We start from the raw sequence: 20,168 nt of genomic DNA on the forward strand, positions 1-20,168 counted from the left end.
CTTTGTTCTTTGTTCTTATTCCCATCAACTTTACAGCAATCCATTTCACCAACTGTAAATTAGAGCCTAACAAACAATGATGCAAGAAGCACTCTTTAGACACATGGGTACTAGTATAAAAGAAAACAGTAAACAGGAACAAGTGTTTAATTGAGGCCAGAACCAGTTAGAGACTACAACTATGTTTTGGATTAAGGACCTGCCAAAATTCAGAGCCAAAAGCTAAGTTGGAACAATTAAACATTAGTCATATGCATGGACAAAGTGTTGTATATAGCAATACAGGTTCATGGTATATTTAATAATATTGTGTGCTATTTTGTTGTAAAACTTCAATTTATTTGGAGATGTTGGAAATACACAATCTTAACAGGCTTCTTAAGCCTTCATTGTTTTTCTACTTCAGTTGAAAGGTAAAATACACATGGTATATTATTACAAGGCTAAAGGGAGAGATGGCTCTACAGTTACAATTTATTTTTCTCTCCAAGTTAATCGAACCTCTTAAATGGAAGGCAAATATGGTCTCACCTGTAGTGTGCAGACCGATATAACTTTGTATCTTTTAAGAAGTAATAATCAAAAGGTGTATTTACAAGTCCAGCCCTCCCACAGATAAGCTTGCTTAATACTTGGAGGATCTTTTAGATTTGCCATGGAAAAGTTCTTTCATTTCTTAGCTGCTCATTGGGGAATACCGTCAAAGGGCTTCTGATCTCTGCCTTTCAAAGTAGTCCAGGAAGTCCCGGTCATGCACTCTATTTCTGTATCATTTGTGACATTTAAAAATCATAGACTTTACTGAAGAAAGAGACTTTTCATTGTTCAAGGACCTTTTATAAGAAGCTAGGATGAACCGAAGGTATTCGTGCATCCACTGAAATCAGTTTCTGAGGCATTTTTTAAATGAATATTAGACAAATTAGCCAATGCTGGTAGTCTGTTAATGAGGAAAAACCTGTCTGTTTCGAGTAGATAAATTGTGCTGTTCCTTAAAATAGATTTAACATCCAATACAGGGTCATCAACAAGAACAATAATTACCAATTTGAAAATTGTCAATCAATTTACCACTAATAAGTCAGATATTCATGTAACAATAGCATAAAGGAAGTTCAGTTAACTGCAGTGAAGAAGTGGATTACAGGTTTACAGTTTTAAGCTTTACAAGAGTCAAAATATTAATAGGAAAAAGGAAAATTGTCTGAATTCACTTCGCTACCCTTATCGCGTCCGCAGATAATCGCCCGGCCACCCTGTTTAGGGTGACCCACTCCCTCCTTAATCAGGAGGTGAGGGAGGAACCCTTGCAGGGTCATGCCGAGGAGTTTAGTCAACATCTGTCGGAAAAAATCGCTCGGATTCGGACCAGTTTGGACTCCGACTGGGCAGAGTCTGACGATCAGGACACGGGTGGTCTTGTCGATGTTATCTGGGAGGAGTTTGATCCTGTGACTCCGGAGGAAGTGGACAGGATTATGGGGAGGTTGAGCTCCACCACATGTTTATTGGACCCGTGCCCTTCCTGGCTGGTTTATGCGGCTCGGGAGGGGACACGAGGCTGGTTCCAGGCGGTTATATCTGCATCTTTGAGTGAGGGTAGTTTCCCCACCGTCTTGAAGGAGGCGGTGGTGAGACATCTCCTCAAGAAGCCTGCCTTGGACCCAGCTGTGTTAAATAACGTTCGTCCGGTCTCCAACCTTTGCTTTCTTGCGAAGGTTGTTGAGAGTGTGGTGGCGCATCAGCTCCCTCTGGTTCTGGATGAAGCGGATTATCTAGACCCGTCCCAATCGGATTTCAGACCCGGGTACAGCAGGGAGACGGCATTGGTCGCTCTGGTGAATGATCTTTGGAGGGCCCGGGACAGGGGATATTCCTCTGTCCTAGTCCTATTAGACCTCTCAGCGGCTTTCAATACCATCGACCATGGTATCCTGCTGCAGCGTCTCAGGGGATTGGGAGTTGGAGGCATGGTTTTTCAGTGGTTCTCCTCCTATCTCCTGGGACGTTCGCAGTCGGTGTTGGCAGGGGGGCAGAGGTCGACCTCGAGGCCTCTCGCTTGTGGAGTTCCTCAGGGGTCAGTCCTCTCGCCTCTCCTGTTCAACATCTACATGAAGTCTTCCAGGTGAGATTCAAGGTTCTGGTAATGGTTTTCAAGGCCCTACATGGCATGGGTCCGGAGTACCTTAGGGAACACCTGCTGCCGGCATCAACTTCCCTCCGCCCTGTGCGTTCCTACAGAGAAGGCCTCCTCAGGGTGCCACCGGTCAGAGAATGTCGTCTGGTGGCCCCCAGGGGGAGGTCCTTCTTTGTGGGCGCCCCGGATTTATGGAATCGTTTGCCGGTTGAGCTCCAGATGGCACCTGACCTTCGCTCCTTCCGACGCGATCTGAAGACTTATTTGTTCGAACAAGCCGGCCTGGCCTGATGGGGGATGGGTTTGGATTTTATTGTTGTTTTAAATGTATTTTAACCTATTGTTATAACTTGGGCATCTCGTTTAATTCTTTCTTAACTTTTGTATTTTTGTATTTTTATATGTTTGCCCTTTTCACTGCCCTGAGTCCTTCGGGAGAAGGGCGGTATACTAAAATTATATATTATTATTATTATTATTATTATTATTATTATTATTATTATTATTATTATTATTATTATTATTATTATTATTATTATTATTATTATTATTATTATTATTATTATTATCCCATGTGAGGCATTTTGAGAATTACATTACCTAGCACAGCAAGCAAGTTATCGTAGTGTTAAGGAATCAGATTACGGCTATGTTAAAAGGTTATGTTGTCTCAAAAGTACCAGGCTTTGCTACATTGCTTCTGAAGCTGTATTCTGGAATCAGGTTTTTGCTTGATCAAGTCTTTTACATGTGTGTAAAACTCCACAGAAATGTAGGACAAGCTGTAAATCTGCTGTGATCATGAGCTGGTGGCAGATAAGTGGTTTAGGGGCTATGTCCGTTACTTCCAGTCCTCAAATTTAGCCTTTAGCCTTATTTCCTTTTCTTTTTTTAATGAAAAGGAATTTTAGGGAGTTGACCAGGTAATTGGTAAAGGAGCATTTAAACAGAGGAGAAAGGATGAAAGAAGTGAGGCCCTCAACCATTTGTTTTCAGAAGGTGGGAATTATTGACCACCCTTTATAAATAACATTACATTTTTCGATGCCGAAGAAATTTGAATCCAATTATCAAGCATCACTTGCCCACCTGTTGCCTGCATAATCTCTTAAGGTAGCTGGCTGGGGAAATCAAGAATAGCACATTTATATGCATCCCTCAACATAAATGGATCATCTGCTCAGTTGCCATCAGCCACATTCTCCAGAATGGAAGTTAATGAAGTCTCCTACTGCCTTGATCGTGGGTTAGTCCTATTTTCAGTTCCTCCACTTCATCTGTGCAGTACTTTCACAAAGTCTTTCCAAAGCCACAAATGCTTGTATTGGCCAAAACAGTTGTGACAAAAGTAATCCTTCTAAGGTCTTTCAGGAAAGAGTGTCATGGAGAAGACCTGTTGCAAGAGAGAAAGGCAGCCCCTTCATGAACTATGTTGTGGCAAACTTACAGTAGATTACTTTTCTGTTCCAAATTATTATTTTTTCCCAAATGCCTTGGGGAATAAAATTGGTACAGAATATATTAATCGATATTTTTTTTTATTTTTTTTATTTTTTATTGCATTTATATCCCGCCCTTCTCCGAAGACTCAGGGCGGCTTACAAGCTTAGCAGTAGCCTTCATTCTATGTATATGCCTGCTTGTTAGGGCTTTCACACACACCCCAAGCGGCATTATTACAAAGTCAGCTTATTGCCCCCAACAATCTGGGTCCTCATTTTACCTACCTCGGAAGGATGGAAGGCTGAGTCAACCTTGAGCCTGGTGGGATGCGAACCTGCAATAATTGCAGGCAGCTGGTGTTACTTAAGGAGGCATTAGCCCTCTGCTCCACCAAGGCTCTCCTTCCCTACAAAACAAAACACAGTTGCTTAATTTTTCAAAAATATTAATTAATATTAATTAATAGGTTCATCAAAGACAAAATTTAAAAGTACCCTTTTAACCGAGTCTCAAAGTTTTCAGTTGTTTGCATGCCTCCCTGTTAAAGTTTCATTGATTTTAAGGAAAATAAGTGATACATCTGTGTCTAGTTCATTTTATTGGGCTCAAAATCTAACTGACCATATTAGCCCAAAATTAGAGGGGCATGATTTGCTAAAGTTTGGAGTGCTTATAAATTATGTGCAAAGAAAAAGAAATTATAAATAAAACGATGCTCAAAGGGTATAAATATTTCCAGATAAAAAGTGTCATTATCCATCTTTTAAGTTAGCTGCTTCATTTATGAATCTTATAGTATAATTTCTCCATGAAAATATTCAGGTCCTTTCAAGTTCACTTTATTGTATCTGAAGTATTTTTTTCTACATTTGCCTGCAGCTTTATTTCTTTTTCTGATATTGTTAATGGGCACTTAGTGACCAGCCAGTGTTAGAAATCATAGCCAAGATGCTGAACATTGATGAATGACAAAATCACACTATCAGTTTCTTGTGAGGTAGTGAGCCTACTGATCAGTATAGGTCATTGGGGTCTGAACTTTCATTTATGTTTGGCATGTTGCTTTAGTTTTGACATGCTCCAAGAAATTCACTGAAATTGCAAAGTTAGCCAGAAGTCCCCAGTTCTTCCAATGAAAATGTTTTTCCCTTGCTATCAAACTTAAGGGGAATTCAGGTTGCAAAACTTCAGATGATCACAAGAGGGCATTGAGTAACTAGGATTTTCTATAACTCTTTGCTGCCAGCTATTGTTAATCCCATTATTTACAATTCAGGTCTAGGTGGCCTAGTAAAATAGCAACTTGAACAAACATCTTCATAGCTTAGATGCTCTGAATGATAACTTGTAAAATGGGGAATGTAGTAACTTTCATTCTGATGGGAAACATCTTGCTGAAACCACTTGATCTGAATCTGCTTTGCAGCATTCTGGTTGCAATTCACAATAGCAGTTACGATGCCTCATAATTCTCAGTACTATATTTGGCTTCCAAATTTTAAAGACCAACCACCTCTCTGAAACTGGTCGTCTGTTCTTTTGAGATTATATTATTGATTTTTCCATCAACAGAGGAAAAGGCTATGCAGAGAAGTATTCTCAGTCACTGCTTTGTAGCTGTGGATTTCCCTTCCAAACTATGTCTTGTTGTGTTCTTATGTTTCACTAGAAAAGGCCAGACTGATAGTAAATGAAGAAAGAACCAAACATTAATGGCATTTTCTGATCATATAGTTCTTTCTTTCTATATGACAGTCTCTTTGATCTTTCTAATATCTGTATGGGTGCTTGCATGCACCATAGAGAAAAAGGAGCAATCTTAAAGTTTTTCAGAGAGATCTGAAGAATCAGGTGATGCTAAGGACTGCATGGAATTAGGTCTCCATTCTTGAACAAGGGTTAGTAAAGGCCAAAATGGACCCAACGGTGGTAGGAGCACCCAGGGCTATGACTCCTAAGCTGGGTGAGGAGTTGTCTGTCCATCGGAGCTGTCTGTCCATAAGAGTGCAGTGCTAGGAACAGCTAAGATATTGCACAAAACCTTCAAACTCCCAGGCCTCCCTCTAGTAGAGGACCCGAGATTGAGCGAGATGTCTACCAAGAAGAGATTTTGTTTGGGGAGGGATTTTTTAATCATGGTTCATACATAACAGATAGCTCGTGTATAGTTCATAAAGTACAGAACACCTGAAGAGTTAAAGATCACCTTCCTCTCGGCTCCTTACATTTCCTTTATTTTGACCAGTTTGAAAATCTAAGCTTCTTGCCTTGTTAATAAATTTTTCTAACAGAAATTTTCACCATCAGCAATCTAAGAAGAGAACTGGAAACTATAGAAATAAGAAAACAAAACAGGGTAAAATCATTATTTTAACCGAAGTTATTCTGTCAAGCAAAGAAAACTTTAATCGTTGCCATTTAATGATTTTTTTTACTTGCCTCAAGAGTGGGTTGTAATTCCTACATACTAATTGGCTCCCTTCTTTTATCATATAATACGCAGGTATTTAAATGAAGATTATTTGAGCTGTATTTCTGACAAAACCAGAATTTTAAGCTTTGGATTGAATGGCATGGCTGTGCAGAAAAGAGATGGCTTTTTTTTTCTTCTTGTATTCAAACCCAAAGTAGTTGTGAATGAATTTGAAAGTATTAAATGGTTCCAATATAGCTTACATGAATTAGAAAATGCTTAATGTGAACAGATTTTCTTTGTGATGTGCACTTTTCCACCTGTCCCTTGCTTTGTGGATTGGAAACAGATCGCTTCTGCCACACAACAGTTGTAGAATAGATATGGCCAGGGAAATAGCATGATCTTCTGTCATTTTTTTAAGAACAGTCCTTTCTGAATTACTGTACACTCAGGTGTGACCTGTGTATTTTCACATCAGTTTTCTAAGGTACAAATAAAAGCTCCTTCAAATCATAGTCTTCATGTGACTTAACAGATGGACCTCCTTTCTAGACTATCAAATATAAATGTTTAAAATCAAAAGGGTAGCCAGATTTGTAAAACATCATTTAATAGAGTCTGCCGTGGGTTTTACAAGCATGAAGATCTATTCAGACCTATTCAGTAACAAACAATTGCTAAATAGAATTAACTGTACAAGACAGAATTTTAACTGAATAGATTTAACCATATAAGACAGAATTTTGATAACCTGATTCTAAAATTCTGTAGCTTGATAGGGGAGTGGGAACTCAATTCTCTCAAGGCTTTAAGAAATATTATTAATTGCTAAACGTCTGAGATCACTTTCCCAGTGAGAACTTATTAAAAAAAACAAGGAAAGGAGCTAAAACACTTAAGTACTTATGTCCGTCATGCTAGGTGATATTCCGTTCTTAACGTGCTTCTAAAATGACATGTGTTCAATTATATGAAAGGCATTTAAATTCCAGTGAGAAATTTAAGTGTTTTTTCATTTGATTTTGTTAACAAAATTGCTATTGTTTACACAATCAGGTGCATTTTAGATACATAAATCAGGAGGCTGTACCTTCCTTGGTCTAAATTTGAACTCTAGAGATATTAAAGAAACCTGTATGTAACTTATGTAGCTTGAAATTCAGACTGCCCATAAAATCCTTTGGCAGGATTACTGCAATTAAGTTTATGAAGAGAAGAGGGATCCTTTAAAATTTTCCTCCCTTATTTCTCCTAGCTTGATTAACATTGATAGCCTCAAAAGCCCTTTTATGGCAGCCTTACCATACATACCTTGATGTAAGACACAGCGTGTCTTATACCAAGACAGGACTATTAACTAGGTTTCCATAATCAAACATCTGAATATTTCTTTTTACTCTCTCAACAATCCATGCCTATTAAGTAAACAATTGTTCCCCTGCCATACGAATAATGTTACTTGATCTCCAGTATTAACCATCTTATTCCTAAAAAAAAACCAGAAGCAAGTGAACAAACAAAATGTTAATCTTACAGTAAGGCCTATGTCTATTTTTTAAAAAGGATATACTCTCTCACTATTTATATTTATATTCCAAATATAAATCAAATTAGAGTCATGAGAAAACTGATTAGATTTATTTGCACCTTATTCTGAATGCAGGGTCATCTATGATCCACTTTTGGAAAAAGTGTACCATTTAAATGCTCCTTCCATAATTGTCTCTTTTAAAATTATTTGATTTTCCAAGTATACGTACTGTAAAACTAATAAATCTCATCCCTACATTTGAGGTGTAAGAATTTGCTACATTAACATTATTAGAACTATTGGAACTTCTAAGAAATGAATAACATGTTTCAGGGTTGCCCATAAGCTTTTCCATTCTTGCTTATTAACTTCCCAACACCGGCTTCTTACAAATATGTGAGCAAAAATGTTATTAATTAATAGAAGCCAAAGAACTAGCTATGCTTTGTTGACTGTTGACATTAAAAACACAAATCGGTGATGCATCATTTGGAAATTCTATCATAAAACGCTAGATGTTTTAGGGAGATGGTATTTAACAAGCTCAAATGTACTTGACAGCTAGGTCTGTTATCCATAAATCCTCTTTTCTGACAATGGTTGCTCAACAATGACTCTTTGAAGTTGCATTTCATGCTGTTCCTTGAAGAAGCAAAAGGCTTCTTGTCCAATTATTTCTGTCTCAATTGGCAAGCTCTCTTTCATACCGGTAGCATTGTCAGTCTCTTTTCTTCATTGGTTGGCAACATCACTTTTAGATTGGCTTTCCAGGTAAGTGCAGTTTCCAAAGTAGATTTGTCGATCTGCAGAGAGACATTTACACTTTTCACTTTCAGTGATTCAGTTGTTCAGAATATATTGTCAATGTTAAAGATGGCTTTGGGAAGCAGAAAGGCAGCTGTAGCACTGATAAGCATCAGTCTATCTTTGATTATATTTCTGCTTGTTCTTCCCCTTGAAAAGAGCCAAAGGTGTTTTCAGATTCATTTTAAATATTGTGATGGGCTATGATGTTGGAATCTGTGATTCAAATTCTGAAAAATCACATAAACAGCCCCAGAGATTGAGATTACCATACATGAAAGATAAATGGTGTGTGAATTTATCCTAATTTAAGATGCTTTTGGTGAAAAAAGAAGATAAAATGGAATGCTGTAGCTACAGTTAGCAATCCATCTTAGTGAGGGATGTCTACTACTGACTTATATGTTGCATAAGCAGAATAAATTAGATAGCACACAATATATTGAAAGAGTTCACTGGTGATCGGGATATTTATAGAGAGATTGAGAAAAAGTCATAGAATAAATGAGGCATTAGCTTTGACCTTTAGTGTCAGCTCTCTACAATTCCTAATGTTCAATCTTAACTGTATTATCCAAACATAGCAGCCAAATGTTTCATTGTTTATCTAATGTTCATCGGTTTATCAAATGTTGATGATTGTTTTACAGATCTGAATTTGTAGAACATTATTTTAAAGAACTCATAATTTTTGGCCTTTTATAGCATTGTGTTTTTAAAAATCAGATGGTATGAGTACATTTGATAATTAAAGTAAGAGAGTGTTTATATATATTTCTTAAAAATTTTCCATTTGTTCTTTTATTTACATCCTGCACTTTTGTGTGTGTGTGCTTTCAAGTCAGTGTTGACTTCTGGTGACTAGCCTCTGAGGTCTGATACTTTGATACTAATATAACTAATGGAGCTAATTTGGAATAAAAAGAATATTCTAAACTATAAAATATATTTTTAAAAAAACATAAATCAATTAAGAATTAACTGTCTTTTTGAGATGAATCCTGGAGTCTAAACAGAAACACACTTTCTATCAGATGGCTCTAAATGCCTAAATAAATCATCATTCATCTTCCAATTACTACAGATGTTTTCCAGAGAGTAATCTAGTGATTCTGATCATCTTAACATATCTTATTTACTTAAAGCTTAATTATGTACATGTCTGGGAATGCAAATGACCTCAGAATACATCCTATTATGAACATAAGAAAGTATAAAAATGACAGATTTGTTAAGTTTGAGGTCTTGTTGCAGCAATACCAAGAAACTTCATGATGATGATGTTGATGATGATGACATAGATATAAAGTTTATATTTTACCTTTTCTCCAGCAGTTCAAGGTATCTTAATTGGGATTATTCCTTCATTTTATATTCATAACAACAATCCTGTCAGGAAGGGTGACCTGAGAGTCATTCACCTATCTGTCTTCCAGTGAGTTTCCATGGCAGAAGGTTGACTGTAATCAGAATATAGTATATTCCTGTCTTAATTAGTATACTGCACTGACTCTCGTGTGCCCATTCAAGTGGTATTGAGAGACAGAATGCTTTTAATATATAGCTACCGAGTCTGTTAATGATTGATAGTCTAATCCCATTTAATGACATCATAGTTGGTGGCCATAAGAGCAGTATTTTTTTATTTAACTATGTACTAATTAAATAAATGCTCCCTTTTTATATCACTTCCATCACTCAGTTTCATTGATGAATCTAGTTATCACAGCAGGAAAAAAATTTAATTATGTTTTATCCATATAATATGTAATTTTATACATATCTATCATATCCACCCCAATGAATTTTATTTTCTGAATTAAAAAGTCCAAGCTGTAATGGAATCAAAATGCATTACAATATTGGCAGTTCTTTTCCTATAATTCCCATCAAGATATTGGGCTTCATCATAGCAATACATATAGACTGGTATTCTCATTGTGCTTTCTGCCACAACTCTACAATTCTATTTTAGTCAGTCCATTATCATCCCTGATCCCATCAGCCTGTAGGTGAAGGTAGAATATTTTGTCCCAATATGCATTGTTCTGACTCATCTTGTTAATATCTGTTCTCTCTGTTTGAATATATCCATTTGGAATTCATTATTGTTCCTTTTTTAATTCTAATTACCCTAAATAATTTAGCATCACCAATTTGGTCATCTCAGTGCTTACCTCTGACTCCAGATCATTTATGAAAAAACTCAACAACACTAATCCCAATATTGATCTTTGCATCTCTGATTGAGAGAACTATCCATTTATTCCTACTCTCTGCTTTTTGTTCTTTAACCAGTTACCGATCCATAAGAGAGCTTCTTCTTATCACATGACTGCTAACTTTGCTCAGGAGTCTTTGGTGAGGGATTTTGTCAAAGCGTTTTGAAAGTTCAAGTAAGCTATATCTTCTGGATCACCCCTCTCTACATGCTTGTTGACACTGACAAAGAACTCTTAAAGGTTAGTGAGAATAGGACTTATCTTTGCAAAAGCTCTTCTTTAGTAAGACTTGTTCTAAATGCTTACATTTCTTTTGTGCAGGTGTGCTTCCATTTTATTGTCATCCTTTGCTGAGAAAACTTTCTTTTCAGTTATAACTTCCACAATAATGCTCATTAACCGTGCTGGTAACCACTTAGGTTTGGTAGTATCTTTCCAAACTGCAGCACATACTCCAACAGCTTATTATTGTATATATGAGAAAAGACAAAGATTGTAGAAAGCAAGACTAAACTCAAATTATATTTAATATAAATACCATTGATGGTATTGAAAAATATAGATATCAATGAGCACAATGTTGGATGTGCCATTTCCATCCCAGCTCCATCAAAGGTAATTGTCAAGCACAACCAATGCCATCTCAATATTTTATCCTGGCCCAAAATCTGTTTGGAATGGATCCAGATAATCCATCTCCTTCAAGAACCTTGGCAGCTGCTATTAAACTACTTTTCCTCTGACCAAAAAGGGAAATCCAGGATGAAAGGGTCTAGCAATGGCCTCTTGAAAAGGAGTCATACCACTGCCTCCTTCAAGGCCAGAGGAACCCTTTTCAAGAAGCCTAATCATAATCCAAATCACAGGTCACTTCTTGGGCTGCCTTGACAATCCAGGAGGAGCATGGATCTAACAGTTAGCCAGACTCACAGTTCAGAGGACCATATATATATGATCAGTATTTACAGAATCAAACCCAGTTCAGATAGCATCATAGGACTGATGTCCCAGGCAACTCATTTGTATTTACTCAGACTCCAAGATTGCTTTTTGTCAAAAAGCATAATACTCCTCACTACTACTCTAAAGATGCTCCTGGAGTGTATCTCTCCTATCTACAAATGCAATAAAGGTTGAAAAATAATGTTTGCTAAGCCCAACTTGTCCCAAATATCTCCCAGGTCTTAATAGGTATAAATCCCTTCTTCTCATACTACCATTTGCTTCATATCTTGAGATGTCTCATCTCTTCTTTCTAGTGTGCAGAACAATTAGTATTTCAAAAAAAAAAACCACTGCATTTTAGCATTTACACATTTATGAAAGCTTAAGTTTGGCTCCCAGGAGTTAATGGCAACATGTTTAAATGATTTCTAAGATGTGCATAATCATATGTTCCAATTTAGCATCATCTGGATTTTGATTATTAAGAAATCAGTTCTTTTATACTGCTGGAGCCATACTGATTCACTTCTTATAAAAGTGAGCTCTTCACTCTGAATATTATAACCCCCAGAATAACTGAGGTGGAAGGGACCTTGGAGGCCTTCTAGTCCAAATCCCTGCTCAAGTAGGAGACCCTATACCATTTTAGACAAATGGTTGTCCAGTCCCTTCTTAAAAACCTCCAGTGTTTGGAGCACCCACAACTTCTGAAGGCAAGTTGTTCCACTGGTTGACTGTTCTTGCTGTCAGGAAATTTTTCCTTAGGTCTAGGTTGCTTCTCTCTTTCTTCAGGTTCCATCCATTGCTTCTTGTCTAGCCTTCTGTTGCTTTGGAAAATAAGTTGACCCCCTTCTAATATTGGAACACTACCATCATGCCACCATCATTTAGGCACAAAGGGGGTGACTGTTTATCCCTCTGAAATAGATGACTTCTAAAGCAGGGGTCCACAACACCTGGGCTGTGGACCGGTACCGGGCCATGACATGCCAACAACTGGGCCACACAAACAAGCAAGGCCTCATCTGCAGGATGCAGGCAACACACAAAACCACACCCCCTCCAGTCCTCGGAAAAACCTCTCTCCACGTAACCGGTCCCTGGTGCCCAAAAGTTTGGGGACCTCTGTTCTAATGGACCATCTCCCCATTCTTTGCTGATCGTCCTCTTTGCAGCCTTCATTATTTACCAACTCCTTGATGTTTCTTTAGGTAACAGTCATTTAAGAATCTGGAAAGAGTTTTTCTTGTAAAACCCAAGCTCTTAATTTATTGCTTTTACCACTTCACTGTATACTATTGTGCTAAGTGACTCCCCAGTAGCTTCTTTTCTTAGTAAAGTATCTTTCCTATTTACTGCCCTAAGTTTTTCCTATAGTTGTATGCATATTGCAACAGAAGAACCTGTCCACTAACTCTTGTATCTTATCTTGAGTAGATGTATATCAGATTGCACTTTATTTATGTTGTTTAATTTAAGCAGGTTGCCCAAAGAAGACTTTTATCATTCAAGATTTGCCAGGCTACCAAATGAATGAATATAATGAGAGTATAATCTAAGCTAACATTAATAATGTTAAGCTATGCCTGAGGATAAATTGAGGCAATTTAATTTTAGTTAAATAATTCATAGTAATGTTTAACTGCAGCCTGTATTAGTGGTAGCACTACAACAGGCGTTAAGTGTACATTGTAAAAATAAATAATTTGATCAAGACATGTTACCTTGGTAAATGTATTGTAGCTCTCAGTTTACATGACTAGCACGTAGTAAGTTTCAATGCTGGATTTGGTAATTTGTTTCTCTACATATTTAACAGAAGTTTGCTAAAAAAAATTCTACCAAATTCCATTTACTGTAGAATTCAGCAGTATGCCGCTACTTCTTTCTTATTATATGCCAAAGAGAATGTATGTTTTTAATAGCATTCAACTCTTCACTAGATCCAGGCAAATTTATTTCAGTCCTGAAAGTTGTTTTAGGTACAATATATTGAATTTCAGAGACATTTTCCACAAATGTTTACAGCACACATTTTATGCTTTAGTAATGAATTGAACATGGAAATCCTAGGATTAAATAAAAAGGTTGAAAGCTATAAAAACCATTTGTTATAGCTGTCATTTGGTTGTGTGTGTTACTTGGGTTTTTCTTTTCCCCAAAGTTCTTTAAAATTTTCAAGGTGACTAAAGGTGTTTTTAATTTAATTTAACATGCTAATATATACCATTCAAAGGAAAAAGGTCTTTTGCACTGACTGCTGACATTCAAAAAAATGCAATAAGACAGTCCTGCAAAAGTTTAACAGTTTTAGGTCAGATGGATGTCAGTGGGAAAGGCAAAAGTATTTTGAACACTTAATTCTTCCATTGACAAAAAATGCTCTCTAAAAGATTATTAAAGCCTATAGGAAACTTTATTCTTTTATTCTCCAATTAGCTTTGCTAACTTTGCTATTTTTACTAGTAAGCTTCTGTGTGAACTGCACCACCTCTACATTTTTATGGAATTAAGAATAATAATTACAATACAGTTTCCTAATAAATACATTTAGGTAATTATTTCCTAGAATTATTTAGTATCAAGGTTCAGTTAGGAGTAATTGTAGATAATGTCATTTACTAAGGATTGTATTTATTTATTGGCTTACTCATTTACATGCTGCTTCAGATGCAATTGTTATCCATATATATTGTCTTGTTATTATGCAAGAGATGTGCTAATTAAACCCCGAGCTACATGCTAGTTGTTTAGGGTGGCAAGTTAAAACTAACTTTTCAAGCACAGAAAATCTATATTTGATTTAAAGTACGCACTGTTTAAATTAGTTTACAGGAAGCTATCCTTTGGGATTGTGTATAAGCATCAGTCCTGGGCCTGAGATATCTTTCTTAATGAAATGGGCAGCACAGCCCTCCCAGGGGATCCACTGCAAATGAACGAGAGGACTGAACATGAATTAATCAGTTTTCTCAATGTAGCAGAGACTCTACTGAACATAAAATGATCAACACAGTTAAAATGTAATATAACACAAAGCCTAGAGAAAAAACAAAGATCTCAAATGCTAAGCATAAAGAAAAACTAACTGGCAGATCAAAATTTGGAGGGAGCTGTTCAGGTTATCTGGCTTGCAGAATGAATTTGAATTACAGTACCATTATCAGTTATTGCTGTTATAGATTGCTACTGCAGAATTATTAGATTATTTAACATAAACTAAAAGTTACATGCTTCCAAAACAAGTAGAGGAAATGATCTTTGGGGCTGTAAGCTTTGGGGAAGATTTGTTCTAAGCCTAAATTTTGAGTAGGAGGTCAGCAAGTTTCAGAAGAGCTTCATTGATCTGATTGTCTCAGAACTCTTAAGTACTTATTATGCTATTGGAGTTTATAGTAAATTTCAGGTCTACTCGGTGTCCTGTTTTAACCAGATGGTTATTACTGACAGGGCCAAAATTTTACCTAGCAACAGAAGAAGCCAAATCCATCATGTGTTCTTTTTCCATTGGGACATTCCAATTGTCAATACCATGTCTGCGAATACCCACTATGCAGAAATCATTTATTTTCTTTATTAAGATACGTTATATAGAACACTTTTGAGCTCTTTCAGGAATGTTTTTGTCACAGTTTTTCAAACTTTGTGTCTATCTTTCTTTAATAGTCAGAGCTATCTGCAAGCTACAAGTGAAGTGCCTGGTGGCCATACGTTGGATCCTTCGGCAAACTACAATTCCCCTAAGTTTCGATCAAGGAATCAGAGCTATATGAGAGCAGTAAGCACACTCAGTCAGGCCAGCTGCGTTAGCCAGGTTGGATTCTTTTTCCTGTTATGCATTTTACAATAATATTAATAATAATAATAGGGTATTTAAAACAAATTCAGGAGTTTGACCACGTATCCCAGGCTTCTAATCAATAATTTCTACTGTTATTTTCCTAAGCTGAAAGCTGTGTTTATGTGCAATTCAATAAGATTTTTGTAATGGAAACCAGAAGAGTCTCAGGCTGCTTACACACTGAAGTTTGTAAATAGTAGTTTTCAATGGTTTTACATATATACCTAACAAGAACAAGTCATAAGTGAAAAAAATAATTTGTAGATACCAATTATCTGCTCCCTTGCTGTATATTTTATGGCAAATACTTTCTTTCTTTGATACTATATATGAAAAATAGTGGACTGAGTTAATGCATCCTTAAGTCAGTACCTGTGTTACACTAACAGTAATTTGCAATATATTACAACTACAAATAAGTAGATTGTACTCTTTGATACCTGCACTTATATCTACAAAGTCACAAATAAATGATTAATTTCTTCTTCTTTTTTTGGGGGGGGGTTAACTACTTTAAGAAAAATCTGAGTTGGAAACTTAAAGGGAATGGTCAGCCTGTGGGTGATATGTATTTTCAGAGTCCCATTTTTGCAACTGTGTTATCTAAAATCTATCCCAATATTGGATAGTTATTTTTTTTAAATAATCCATATAGTTTCAGTGATGTAATTTTACACTTTTTAAAGGAAACCGCAAATTAAAGTGGATTCATCATACCTTTGCAGGCATAAACCACAACCATTGACTTTGTTCCTAGATCCATAAGACATTAGAAAGACTTTCCTCATCCAGGGACACCGTCACCTCTTCTCCCACAGCCATATTCCTCTAGTCCTTGCTTGGCTTTCAAGAGAATTCTGTTCTGTAGGGAAGGTCCCTGCAATCCAAAGTCACTTAATGTTAAATTTTGATTTGTCTGCCTTTGGTATTCTTTCCATATTTAGGTATAAAAAGTTTAAACTGGAGTCCTTTTTTTTGTAGGGGGCATGGTGGCCTAGTGGTTAAGACACTAGGCTGTTGACCAAAAGGTTGGCGGTTCAAGACCCAAGTACCACATAACTGAATGAGCTCCCATTCTTGCCCCACCTCCTGCCAATCCAGCAGTTCGAAAGCATGCAAATGCGAGTAGATAAATAAATACCGCTTCAGTGGGAAGGTAACAGCGGTCTGTGCGCTTCAGCATATAATCATGCTGGCCAGATGACCACAGAAAGGTCTTTGGACAATGCTGGCTCCCTCAGCTAAGAAACAGAGATGAGCACAGCCCCTTAGAGTCAGACACAACTGGACAAGGGAAACCTTTTTTTTAAAAAAAATTATTCATTCACTTGCTTTCTGTGTAGCATCACTTTGTAGCTGTTACAGCTGAATTCCAACAGTGAATTCCAACAGGTTCAGTTGTTGTTTTTTTAATAAAGCTTTATTAGTTTATAGTATACAATACAAAGAAAATATAAAAGCAAACAGGGGGAAAGATAGGGCAGGGGAAAGGGAATAGAAAAGTGAGGGAAGGGAAAAAAAGAAAAAAAGGCATTGATTTCTGACTTCCTTTAGTGCAGTAAAATAGAATATCAACTATCAAACCTCAACTTTTTACTTTTACAAAATAGTGTAAACTAGCCATTTCAATAACAATAAATCTATCCAATCGGTAAAGCCCAAAATCAAAAATTCATTTATTTTTTTTCACCTCAAGCACAAAGTCCAGAAGTGGTTTCCATGTAGCAATAAAAGTATTTGTATTTCTTTTTCTTTAATCAGTACAGTTAATTTAGCGATCTCTGCTAGTTCCACCAGTTTTTGTAACCATTCCTACATTGGAGGAATCGATGCAGCCTTCCATTGCTGAGTGTAAAGTACTCTTGCTGCTGTCAACATATATAACATCAAGGTTCCATTTTCCCCCCAGATCTTTATCCATTAGCCCCAGAAGAAAGGTCTCTGGTTTACATTCTATATTCACTTTAAGAATTTTCTGTATTAACATATGAATCCTACTCCAATATTTTCTTGCTTTATCACACGTCCACTGTAAATGATAAAAAGTCCCCTCTTTACATTTACATTTCTAATATTCATCTGAAATGCCTTTATACGTTTTTGATAACTTATCTGGTGTTAAATACCAACGGTGCATCATCTTGTAAAAGTTTTCTTCTAAATGATAGTTTAATGTAAATTTTAATCCTTTATTCCTCACATTCTCCCATTATTCAAGCATTACATTGTACCCAAAATTCCTTGCCCATTGAATCGTACGATGTTTTACTTGTTCATTTTCCAGATTTAAATTCAATAACATTTTATAAACTTTAGCAATATTATGTTCATCACTACCACACAGTAGGATTTCCAATTCGTTTTTAACAAAGCTAAACCCATGATTCTTTTTGTCTAGCTTAATTAAATCTTTCTTTCGATTGCATATATTTAAACCAATGGCAGACATGACCTTCTGATTCTAGCTCCTCCTTAGATTTGAGGCTAGGCTCGCCCAAATTTAAAAATATTATTTCACCATAGGTCCACCAATTGGGCCTCATCACCATCTCTTTTCTTAAAAAAGGTTTCTTGTGTGGAAACCCAAAGTGGCACCATCATAAAGAACCTAGTTTTATATTTAACAACATGTTCAATTGCGATTGCCCACCATTACTGTAACAGGCTTAATAGCTGAAATATCTGTAGATAGGAAAATCTGAGCAGCATGAGAAGGAGACGATTCTTACTAACCTTATGCAACTCTTGTACAAGAGTCCCAGTGTCTACTGATGGTACAGAGACTGTAGCCAGTTTTCAGTGCTGCAAATATATACAGAGCTGCTTTGCAGAGCCATAAAATAACAGAGAGGACTGGCTACTGGCAATCCAGCAATCCAGCATCACCTCTTCCTCCTTTCTTTTACAAGGCTAAACAGAAAATGTAGCTAGCACCGTTCTAGAATCTTCTGCTGTATAGAGACTACTGCCTTCTGCCCTCTGGGATACCAAGATTTATACGCACCCAAACCTGGCCCTGTTTAAACAAGCCCTTGAAACCTGGCCTTTCCCCCCAGGACATGGGTTAGCTAGAATGGGATGTTTCAGCGGGTGGGGGGTTTTGTTGTTGTTGTTGTTGTTGTTTTTACTTTTTTTCTCTGGGTTCTCTTTTGCTGTTATTTTGATGCTTTGATTGCATTTTGTAAGACACAGTTATAAGAAATTGGAGCAGAAATCGATTGATGAATCACGGATGCACTTGAGTTATATGACCTCATAACAATTTTGTATTATTAAATACTAGAGGAAAAGGAAGAACAGCCTGATCATTCATTTTCTATCATATTCCAATTATAGCCGTGTCCACTGGCTATAATCGACATCCCCACTTGACCATAGTTCTGTTTTCAGAATAAGGCTAGGGATCAGATCTACAAGGGAGATCAGACTAGGAAACCAAAACTCTATAGATCAGGGCTACTTTGATTGCAACAACTATAGTAATAGAATCTTTGCAAGTGTCAATGTAGTTCCCCCTCACTCACTTTATCTTCATGAGAACTAGACACAGCTTATCTGAGAGGTTTTTTTCCAAGTTATTTCCTTGGCTCCTGCTCAAGCCCTACTTATCTGACTATTGCCTTGGTAGCGATGCTTCCTCCTTCAAGGCCATTCCCTATACCCTCTGGTATGACAAGAGAAATCGCTATGTTCACGAGGCATTTGGAGTTTGCTAGGTATATCTCCTACCATTTCTGCAGAAGACCAAAGGACAATACAAGCTGAGGGTAATGCAGGTTCTTCCTCATATGTTCTCCATCTTATGCATTCTTTGTGCTTCTGTAAAACATCCATCTATACTGCAGAAGAGGATAATATGCCATTTTTGCTCTCCCTTTCAACAGAAAACAAAGATCCTTTCTGCTAGCAGATTGGGTTTGCAAGTAAGGAAATACGACATTCCTCTTCATCTTATTTATAATTGTCACGTCCATCTTTCTTTCTAAAATAAATCTTCCTTTGTTTATATCAAATACCGGTAATTCAAAATAAGAATGTTTGTCTTTCCAGAGTGTACTTAATATGATTAGAATTTATTTATTTATCAAATTTGTATGCCGCCTGACTCCCTATGGGAGAATTGAAATAATAATTGCAAGCATTGAAACTGATTACTTTCGGACCAAATTCATTATGGAGGTTTACTTATGGGGCATGACTGCGTATATTCTGTGTGGATAGACACACCACACTGAAATTATTTAATTAACATGTTTAATCAACTTGTCTTCCTGCTTCTTCATATTGGCATAGTTCAAGCAATATTTCTGGGGTGAGGAACAAAGTGCGAGCAGTCAGAACTGCTGATGGGCATAGCTGCCAGTTGTGCTGAATTCTACATCCAGCAGCCTTATTTGGTTTGATGGAAATGTTGCTCAACAATATCTAGGTTGTCACAAGTGCCCTTCTAGGATTTCCCTTGAAACAGGGACCTCTTGAAACATTTTTTAAAATAACATATGGAAAACAATACGCTTTGGTTCTCCTCATATTTCTCCCTACCAACTTACTGACACCATTAAATGCAGTACCAAGAGAGAACCTATATGGCACGGGAGCAATATCTGTTGTACTAATTCTTACTTCTTGTAGTTCCTCAGCTTTGCTGATGTCCAACGTTGCTCCTTAAATGATTTTGAGTTCCGCTCCCATGTACAACTGAAATGTACAGAATAAACAGTGTTTTATGAGTTAACCATTAAACTGTCTAAAAGAATTGACAACTGGAATACATACTTTCCTGATCAAATATAACAGAAGGCAAAAATTTCCAGTTATGGTCTGGGGAA

At 36.8% G+C, this 20,168-nt stretch overlaps 1 protein-coding gene across 1 annotated transcript in view; it reads left to right on the top strand.

Moving 5' to 3' along the window:
* The window catches only part of DLGAP2 (DLG associated protein 2), a gene marked incomplete at its 3' end in the record, with an annotated part of 99,676 nt that overhangs the window by 11,151 nt on the left and 68,357 nt on the right, over nt 1-20,168 (top strand). The window contains exon 3 of the mRNA XM_081334035.1: nt 15,165-15,312. Within this exon, the coding sequence (XP_081190161.1) occupies nt 15,165-15,312 (148 nt within the window). The remainder of the gene's footprint in view (nt 1-15,164; nt 15,313-20,168) is intronic.

The sequence above is a fragment of the Vipera berus genome (assembly GCF_964194415.1).
Source record: "Vipera berus genome assembly, chromosome: 1".
Classification (NCBI taxonomy): Eukaryota; Metazoa; Chordata; class Lepidosauria; order Squamata; family Viperidae; genus Vipera; species Vipera berus.